The sequence below is a fragment of the Aethalodelphis obliquidens genome, unplaced genomic scaffold (assembly GCF_003676395.1).
Source record: "Aethalodelphis obliquidens isolate GAN/ISIS:26980383/991018 unplaced genomic scaffold, ASM367639v1 scaffold63, whole genome shotgun sequence".
NCBI classification, from domain to species: Eukaryota; Metazoa; Chordata; class Mammalia; order Artiodactyla; family Delphinidae; genus Aethalodelphis; species Aethalodelphis obliquidens.
The window spans coordinates 767,418-777,517 of record NW_020838007.1 but is presented as its reverse complement, the minus strand read 5'-3'; the positions used below and the strand labels follow the sequence as shown (position 1 = coordinate 777,517).

The following is a 10,100-nucleotide window of genomic DNA, read 5'->3' as shown; positions in this document are numbered from 1 at the left end:
CTTATTTCACTTAGCATAATGACCTCCAGGTTCATCCATGTTGTTGCAAATGACAAGATTTCCTTCTTTTTAAAGGCTAGATGAAAGATTCCTCTGTATGTGTCAGTGTATATTCTCCTATTTGTCTTTATCCATTCACCCCTTAACAGACGCTTAGGTTGTTTCCATATCTTGGCTATTGTGAATAATGCTGCAATGAACATGGGATTACAGATATCTCTTCCAGATCCTGTTTTCATTTTCTTTGGATATATGCCCAGAAGTGGGATTGCTGGATCTTTCAGTGGGATTGCTCCATCATTTTAAAGGTGGGGAAACAGAGGCCCAGAGGAGGGAAGAAACAAACCCAGGGAACGAGATTGAGGCACTGGGCTGGCAGGAGCAGGAAGACCTGCTGTCAGAGTCCAGGGCGCGCACCGGGGCGAAGTGAGTTAGCCCACCACGCTGACCGTAAACCCAGAGGCTTTGCCTCTTGCTGGCGCCAGGATCTCTGCAGCTTGTGGCCAAGAGCGTAGATGCTGGAGTCAGACTTTCTGGACCTGTAATCAACTGTGGGCCTCAATTTTCTCATCCGTAAAACAGGAAGTTCTGACACACGCTACAACTAGGATGAGCCTTGAAGACGTTATGCTCAGTGAGATGAGCTTGGGCCTGGGGGCCCTCTGAGCCCCCCAACCCGCCTCCCCGAGGGGGACCATCCGGAGCCCCCGCCCAGCCCGCAGACTCGCCGGGCTTCCGCGATTGCACCCAAGTGCGCGGCCAGAGCGCCAATGGGGAGCTACCAGGGGGGCGGGCCGCGCTACCGCTCGTCAGACCCAGCGCTGGGCTTGCTGTGTTCCGTATCCCGTGCTTTGCGAGGCTGGTCCGCCCCCGCCATGGGCCTGGAGCTCTACCTGGACCTGCTGTCCCAACCCTGCCGCGCCGTCTACATCTTCGCCGAGAAGAACGGCATCCCCTTCGAGCTGCGCTCCGTGGACCTGCGCAAAGGTGGGCCAGGCCCGGGTCTGGGGGACCGAGAAGTCAGTGAGGGACGAGGAGGCCGAACACCAATTAGGGGGACCCCTCTCCGAGTCACCGCCGTCCTGGGGCCAGCACCGAACAGGTGAGCCACCAGGGAGATACGAGATTCGGGGATCCCCAAACTCTGTTTGGTCCCATGGAATGGACCACGGGGCTCAGCTGAAGCGGAGTAAAAAGTGGGGGAGGCATGAGGAAAGGAGGAGGGACACTGCGAACAGAGGGGGTGCACCTGGGCATAGGGTTGGGGCCCCAGGGAAAGGGGCAGGAGGAGGGGGCTTTAGGGGGGCCGCATGGGGGGTGTGGCAGAGTGAGCCTCTCCTTTGTGGCCCCAGCTGCTGATGCTCTGGCCTGGGCTGCACTGGGTCCCCCTCTGTCCCTTCCTCCTCCTCCTGCTTTGCCTTCACTTACCTTGTCCGCTGCCTCTTATTCCTACCGGAAAGGGGGGCAGCCGACGGGGAGTTATGGGAGCAGGAGGGGGACTGCAGGGGCTTGGCGAGCCCTGCACTCTGAGCAAGAGGGTTTGTTTCTCTGACAGGTCCCCAAGGTCCCAAGGGCACAGCTGGCATGGCAGCTGGGGTAGGCGACAGCAGAACTCCCTTTTTGCTGGCGGGGCAAGTAGGGCAACTCTGCCTGGCTGAGCCTTCCACCCAGGGCCCCCAGCTCGGTGGGCCTCGCCTGCCATTCTGCCTTTGTGCCAGCCTGTCCTTCTGCCTGAATCGCCATCTCTTCCCAGCCTCCTCTGGGGACTGCCCACTTGTCCTGCCCAGGGGTTACCTCTGCAGAGTGTGGGGTAGGGGAGAGGGCATGGGGACAAAGGGATGTCCAAACTGGGCTGTCAGATAGAGGGTGCAGTAGGAGGTGTGTTTCACCAGGAGAGGAGGGGAGGGTCCCTGGTGAAGGAACAGTCGGAAGGGAGGGAAAGGGAGGAGAGAGAGTGGGGCTGAGGCTGGAGGGGTGAGGCGGTAGTGGATAGTTTATGGCTTTGAGCAGCTTCCCCCTGCTCCCGTGGTAATGGGGAACCACTGAAGGCTGTTGAGCGTGGCAGCAGTGATGCTTAAGTGTCCTTCAGAAGCTTCTCTCTGGCTGCATCTGAAGGAGCAGAAAACACTCGTATGAGCTTGAGCAGAGGTCAGGGTCCTGGGGGACAGTGGGCTGCACCTTTCCAGGGAGCTGTGGTGGGACAAGAATGCAGAGCCTAACGACAGGGCCAGCTCTGTCCCCGGTGCCCAGGGCAGGGTGAGCAAGGGGACACTCAGGGGCCTGTGGAAGTTGGTTGCAAGTAAGTGGACACCAGGAAGAGGCCACTTGTCTGTGTTTGGTGACCCTACCTTAGAGTCCACAGGGAAAGGGGCACCGTAGGGAATCACAGTCCACTCAGGGCACCAGCCTCCCGGCCCCTGCAGTTGGGGACACCCTGCATGGGCGCTTGTGACGCTGGCAATGCTGGAAAGGCAGTGGGTTGGGTGTCTGTGAGGGCCCAGGCAAGGAGAGGCCCCACCCTGGCTGGAGCTTCTTGAGCTCTGTTTTGGGGGCATGCTGTTGGGGGAAGGTTATGCCCACCAGGACCTGGCAAGGGGTATCAAGGTCTTTTGCACCAGCTGGCAGAACAGCCTCCCACTCCTCCCACAGCAGCCTTTCCACACCGGAGAGCAACCCGGGGCTGGAGAAGAGCCATGAAATTGGGGCCTGGGCCTTGAGAGGGGGGTGGCGTGGGGGGTGGGCGCAGCCAGGCAGGGCTTGGCGTTTTCCTCCCACCACCCACCACGATGGGCTCTCTGCAGGCCAGCACCTCAGTGATGTCTTTGCCCAGGTGAACCCCCGGCAGAAGGTGCCTGCCTTGAAGGGCGGGGACTTCATTTTGACCGAGAGGTAACTGGGGAGCCGGGGCTGCTACCAGACCTCGCTAGAACCATCTTGTCCTAGCTCTCTATTTCATAGACAGGAAACTGAAGTCCTCCGAGGTGAAGGGCCCTTTGCCCAACATCCTACAGAGAGTCGGGGCTTGACCCCCGGCTCCTGCCTGTCCACGGTTTCAGTTCACAGGGATGGTTGGAAAGGAACGCATCTGTTTTACATCTGTACCAATCCTGTGGTTGTTGGTGATGGGTCCCCGGGCAGGGGTGCGGGGCAGGGCGGCTTCATCCCCTCCAAGGTTGCCCGCTGGCCAAACTTGTGTTTTGATGCCCCAGTGGTTCCATCTCTGGGCTGCCCCTTCCCTGGGTGGGCCATGCCCGTGGGAAGACCACCAGACACGTGCATGTTTTGCATCACAACAGTCCCAAGAAGTAGAAATCTCTTTAGGGAGGGTGAAATTTTTTTCCAGTTCCGCCCCCTTCATCACCTAAGTCACGCCTCCCACAACAAGGGGAACCTGGAACTTTTGAACTCATCTCTGGAATCTTGAGGTGGATGCACCCCCAAAGAATTCCTCCCACCTTCTGCCAGCGCCATCTTCCTTCCTGCTGCCCTTACTGTCCTGAGTCCTGTGCTGCCCACTGTTGACCTCCCAAGCGTACCTGCCAGGGGCAGCATGCAATCTCTGCATTTCTCTGTCTCTTCTCCCCTATTTTGGGAGGTGCATGGCTCCCAGGGACCTGTAGCCCTCCTCGGAGCTTCCTTGAACAATTAGTTGGGAGCAAAAAGAGCAAAAAGACAAGTGAGCTGTTCAGCTGAGTGTGGGTGCAGGGTTCCCAGTAGGGAACCTAGGCCAGTGGTAGATACAGAGGTTTTCTGCCCCTTTGGCTGGGATGCCCAGCCCCTGGGGTATCCCGAGTTCCTGAAGGCCTTCCTATGGCCCCAAATTCCCACATTCAGTGCCCTTCCGGGTCCACCCCCGCCCCAACACCAAGGCAGTCCTCCTAACCCAGGGCAGGAAGGGAGCTGCGGGAGCATTGTCTGTCCTGCTGGTTCATGATCCTGCAGCACTGCCCGCCCCCCCCCCCGCCCCGCCCCGCGTTTCCAGCTGGTGCTTTAGGGACAACAGGAAAGCCTTTTTGAACCACCAGGCCATCTGGGAGGGGCTGAATGTTGGATGACGAGAGTAGATGCAGACTGGAAAGAACTGAGCTTCTTTAAGGCTCAGCTTTGATGCCATCTCCTCCAGGAAGCTCTCTCTGGTTTTCCCATCAGAAGCTGTCTCAGAACACTTGGCAGGACTTGCTGTGGGATTTCGCCTGGTGATAGGATGAGCTTGGGTATTAGCCATAGACAGACTTTCAGTTCTGCCACCAAAGGCTGTGTGCCCTGGGCAACTCCCATTTCTGTTCTGAGCCTGGCTTCCTTGTCTGGAAACCGAGCAAATACCTTGGCACATGGTCAGGAAGGTTAAGGAAGGGACTCTGTATAAAGCCCCTAGCTCCGTACTTTCCCCCACCCATCATGTCCTCCCCTCCCCCACAGTATGGCCATTCTGCTCTACCTGACCCGCAAGTATAAGGTCCCTGACCACTGGTACCCCCAGGACCACACAGGCCTGTGCCCGTGTGGATGAGTACCTGGCCTGGCAGCACACAACCCTGCGGAGAAACTGCCTCCGGGTCCTGTGGCATAAGGTGAGGTGCCCCTCCCCAGGCGGAGGCAGTGAGGACATCGCCCAAAAGGGCTTGGGCAACATCGCCTTTATTCTTCCTTTCAGTTTGAATAGCTTGTATTGACCTGACTTTGACTTCCTAATCCTTCCTTCTGTTTGCTGGGAAGCCCATCTAATACATTCTTTATTCGAGATATGTAATTTTCAGTTCTAGAAATTCCATTTGGTTCTTTTTAGAGTTTCCATGTCTCTGCTGAAATTCACCATCCACTCACCCACTTGGTCCATCTTTTCTTCTAAATTCTTTAACATATTTATAATAGTTACTTAAAAGTCTTTGTCAGCTAATTTCAACCCCTGGGTTCTCTGCGAGTCTGTCTCTACTGGTTGTTTTTTTATCCTTCTTGATTATGGGCCACATTTTCCTCTTTCTCTGTATGTCTTATAATTTATCATTATGTGCTGCACATTATGTATAAAAGGAGAGTAGAGACTGAATACATAATAAATACCCGAGAAAGGGCTTGCACTTTTCTCTATCAGGCAGTCTTGGTGGGAGGTTCCTCCCTTCCAGCTAGTCAGGAATGGGGCTGGGATGTGGCATTAGTTAGTTTCAGTTCATCTCTGGTTTCAGGTATCCGGAGGGTGGAATCAGGTTGCTCGCTTTCCTCCAGCAGGGATTTGGAATCTAAGCACCAACTACCACCGTAAGATGGCTCTACTTTTCAGCCCCGCCCTAAGTTCCCCACGTGGCTGCTTCATCAGAAAACTCCTATGCTGATGGCAGGCTTACACCTCTGCTTGCCTGGACCCCAGGGATGAATGTGGCTTACCTAGGGAGGGCTCGTGCCCTCTGGAATTTAGTTCATTTAGTCCAGTGCTGCACCAAAGTACAAAGTGAGATATATGCAGTCTTAAATCTTCTAGTAGCCACCATTAAAAAGTAAAAAGAAACAGTTGAAATGACTATATTTTACTTAAGCCAGTGTACTCAAAATAGTGAAATTTTGGCTAATAAACACATGAAAATATGTTCAGTATCACTAATCATTAGGAAAGTGCAAATTAAAACTATAATGAGATACCACTTCACCCCCACTGGAATGGCTATTACATATATATATATACATATATATATGTGTATATATATATGTATATATATATATGTGAACAAAATAACAAGTGTTGGTGAGAATAAGAAGAAATTAGAACTCTTGTGCACTGTTGATGGGAATGGTAAGTAGTGCAGCTGCTGTGGAAAACAGTATGATGATTCCTCAAAATAATTAAAAATACAATTACCACATGACCCAGCACTTCCACTTCTGGGTATATACCCAAAATAATTGAAAGCAGGGTCTCGAAGAGATGTTCATAGCAGCAATATTCACAATAGCCATTATTCACAATAGCTGTGGAAGCAACCCCAGTGTCCATCAACAATGACACTTAAGTGCCCCTCAGTGGTTCTGCCTATGTTTCCCTCTAGGAGTTTTACTGTTCCTGGTCTTACGTTTAGGTCTTTAATCCTTTTTTTTTTTTTTTTTTTTTTTTGGTGGTAGGGGCCTCTAACTGTTGTGGCCTCTCCCGTTGTGGAGCACAGGCTCCGGACGCGCAGGCTTAGCGGCCATGGCTCACGGGCCCAGCCGCTCCGCGGCATGTGGGATCTTCCCGGACCGGGGCACGAACCCGTGTCCCCTGCATCGGCAGGCAGACTCTCAACCACTGCGCCACCAGGGAAGCCCTTTAATCCACTTTGAGTTTATCTTTTTGTATGGTGCTAGAGAATGTTCTAATTTCATTCTTTTACATGTAGCTGTCCAGTTTTCCCTGCATCACTTACTGAAGAGACTGTCTTTTCTCTGTTGTATATTCTTGCCTCCTTTGTTGTAATTGACCATAAGTGCGTGGGTTTATTTCTGGGCTCTCTATCCTGTTCCATTCATCTGTGTCTGTTTTCTGGTGTGTATTTTACATGCACAGCACATTTCACCTAAGACGAGACATATTTTAAGAGCTCAGTAACCTCTCGTTGCCAGTGGTTTCCATATTGGACAGAACAGGTTTAGGCTTTTTTCTTTCTTTTTTTGTTCTTTCTTTTATTTTCCTTTTTTTAAAGTTCTATATTCTTTGAAGACTTTAAAGAAAAATAAGGTTATTTTCTTTTCAGTGTTATGGTGGGAGCAGTGGCTTTTTTGTGACTGTCATATCCTCATCAGAAGCACTCCTCATTTTTGAAAGTGTATGGCTAATTCTGGGTCATGAGTTTTATTGTGTCTTCTATCATTTTTTTATATGAAAAAGGAAACATTAGAGAACAAAAGTCAAAAGACCTCTTTGTTGCCCTTGTACCTTCCTGAGGTGCCCCCTGCTCCCCAGGATCTGGTTCAAGTCCTTTCAGTTCACGATTTTCTACATTATTACATTTATGTGTAGCCATAAAAATAAAGTTTTGCTTTGAGTGCTTACAATTTTATATAAATGCTCTCATATCATTCTGGAACTTGCATTTTTCCATAGTGCTATGGGTGGGTCTAATTTATTTTTTTCTAACTACTGTATAGCATTTCCTGATAAGAATAAATCAGAATTTATTTATTACCCTCTTATGGTCTTTTATATTTAAAGAGGAATAAAAACACTTTTTAAAACCCTAAGAACTTTGGAACCACCCCATGGGAACAGAAGGGAAATGTAGACAGTCTGCTGCTGGGGTGAGGCAGAGAATACACGGGAGGTGGACTTATGTGGGGTTTGGCAAACTAAGAGCCGTTGTTCCCCCCACCCTCCCGCTTCCCCCACCAAGGAGCAGCTTCTCCCCAGCAGCAGCCTTAGATGCTGTGCTGGTGGCTAGGTAGGAATGCTGGCCCTGTGTGGCCAGCACCTTTATGTTAAAAAGAAGCTGGAAAGTTCAGGATTTTTATATGAAATGTCTCCACTTTTAAATGTCAGCAAGTGATCCATAGTTTTAAAAAGTCTGCAGCCAGGGGCTGCCCTGGTGGCGCAGTGGTTGAGAATCTGCCTGCTAATGCAGGGGACACGGGTTCGAACCCTGGTCTGGGAGGATCCCACATGCCGCGGAGCAACTAGGCCCGTGAGCCACAACTACTGAGCCTGCGCGGCTGGAGCCTGTGCTCCGCAATAAGAGAGGCTGCGATAGTGAGGGGCCCGCACACCGTGATGAAGAGGGGCCCCCGCTCGCTGCAACTAGAGAAAGCCCTCGCACAGAAACGAAGACCCAACACAGCAAAAATAATAAATAAATTAATTAATAAACTCCTACCCCCAACATCTTCTAAAAAAAAAAAAGTCTGCAGCCAAAGGGATGTCATTAGCCCAGCACTGGCCTCCAGGCCACTGGTGGGTGATCACTGACCCTGTCTACCTTGTTGTTTGGGGGAGGAAACAGAAGCCACCAGGGCTTGTGCACAATCTTAGTCCTGTTTACCTTTCCAGAGTCCCAGGCTCCCCAAGCAACTTTACCCAACAAAACACCAGACTGAACATGAAGCTCCCTCCCCTGCTCCACATCCACTGTGTCTCCCTGACAGCTCTGGTAAGCCTGAGGCTGTTGATGGCTTCACCCCAAATGCCCTCCTCCCAGAATCCTGAACGCTACCCTTTCCTGGCTCTTCTCTCTAGTCCCTGGCAGCTCCCTGGGTCAGAAGACGTCAGTTCCACGCTTGGCTTAGTCTCTTCTTGGCTGTGTGGTCTCAGGCAACTGTCTGTCTCTCTCTGGGCCTCACTTTTCCACTTACAAGATGAGCCCTGTACTATTATTCCCATATCACAGATGTGGGAATCGAGGCTCAGAGAGTTTGAGTGTTTTGCTCTAGTTCACATAGTTTATAAGCAACAAAGTTGAGACCTTAAAAGCCCATCCTCCTAATTATACTGTATGAGGTACTGATTTTATAATCTGGGGGAAAGAGGTTATAAAATAATTGTTCCTAAGCCAGGCCCTCCCCCCAAAGTATGAAACTCATTGTTCAGGTCCCCTCTGAGTCATTCTCAAAGGGGTTTGAGTCCTTCTGTCAGATGCCCCAGGCTCAGATTGTGGGAGCAGGAATAGTTCCGGGAAAAGGAGTCCTTTAGGAATTTCCCTGTAGGAAAAAAAATGCATGGAACCAGGAGGCAGCTCTAAGGGCAGGGAGACTTGCCTTCCTGCCCCTGAGGCTGGACTGGGTCCTAACCCCCCACTTTGCCTGCCCACCCACCAGGTGATGCTCCCTGTTTACCTGGGTGAGCCGGTCTCTCCCGAGATGCTGACAGCCACGCTGGCAGAGTTGGACGTGACCCTGCAGGTGCTTGAGGACAAGTTCCTCCAGAACAAGGCCTTTCTCGCTGGGTCCCACATCTCTCTGGCTGACCTGATAGCCATCACGGAGCTCATGAATGTGAGTGGGCAGTTGTTGGGGGGACTAGGCAGGGGAGGTCCTGGGTGGCTGCTGAAGTCCTGCTCACGCGGCCTCACCTGGCCGTGGGACTGTGCTTATGTGTAGAAACCGTCTGGGGTTCTGTGGCCTCCAGACCAAGTAGATGCTGCCATACTTGGCCTCACCCTGTCTCATCCTGTCCCCTGTCTCCCTACAGCCTGTGGGTGCCGGCTGCCGAGTCTTTGAAGGCCGACCCAAGCTGGCTGCGTGGCATCAGCGCGTGGAGGCGGCAGTGGGGGAGGTCCTCTTCCAGGAGGCCCATGAGGTCATCCTGAAGGCCAAGGACTCCCAGGCTGCAGACCCCACCATTAAGCGGAAGTTGATGCCTAGGGTGCTGTCCATGATCCAGTGAGCCGGGAAGCCTCTGCTCTGCCCTTGGCAGTTCACAAAGCACCTTCCTTTCCATGTCCCATGGGAGGCAGACCCAGAGAGCAGGCGTGACTTGCCTGAGTCCCACTGCCCCTCTGCTCCCTGGGCCAGGTCCCCACTCATCTTCCACAGCTGCCTAAAAGCCACGATGAGAATGGCATACCCAGACCTTGTCTCGTTTAATCACTGCATCTTCTTTTCAGTTTGGGAAATAAACCTGGGCTCAGCCTGAGCCTCTGCTTCTAACTCTGACGTGTGGTTTATTTGAACTTCCTTCTGTCCTGACCTTGGTCTTGGCCTCTATTCGAAAGACAACCCCCTTTCCTAGGCCCCATGGATCAGCTTCCCCCTGATGGGTGTCAAGAGTGAAATTAACAAATGCCCCCTTGCCTTCTAGTTCTTAGAGAAAGACAGCAGAGGTATCGGGCGTCCACTGGTGTTGGCTGTAGGCATGCCAGCTATCACTTTGCTGGGCCAGTCACCCAGGACGTGGCCCTTTGGCACCAATTATTGTAAATCACAAGTCCTGCATCTGTCCTGAGGAATTGGTCGGGAGGGGAAATCCAAACAGCAGCTCTCCTGGTGAGGACTCAGTCATGAGGGGCCTTAAATGCCACACTTAGGAGCTGCAAACCATGAACAGGAACGGAATGCTCAGCTTGCATTTTAGAATAATATTCTGCCTGCTGTTGGGGGTTGGACTGGACGGTGGCCAGGGAGGAAGCAGGGAGATTTGGATATTGCAG

General features: G+C 52.1%; 1 protein-coding gene across 1 annotated transcript; it reads left to right on the top strand.

Annotated features, from left to right (window-relative positions):
* The first annotated feature begins 848 nt into the window (after nt 1-848).
* LOC113610494 (glutathione S-transferase theta-1-like) lies at nt 849-9,597 on the top strand. Its single transcript, XM_027088706.1, is given in 6 exon segments — nt 849-987; nt 2,802-2,889; nt 4,420-4,483; nt 4,485-4,571; nt 8,770-8,946; nt 9,143-9,597. Coding segments are annotated over 6 exon segments (723 nt in total). The 5' UTR covers nt 849-875; the 3' UTR covers nt 9,338-9,597.
* The last annotated feature ends 503 nt before the right edge of the window (nt 9,598-10,100 follow it).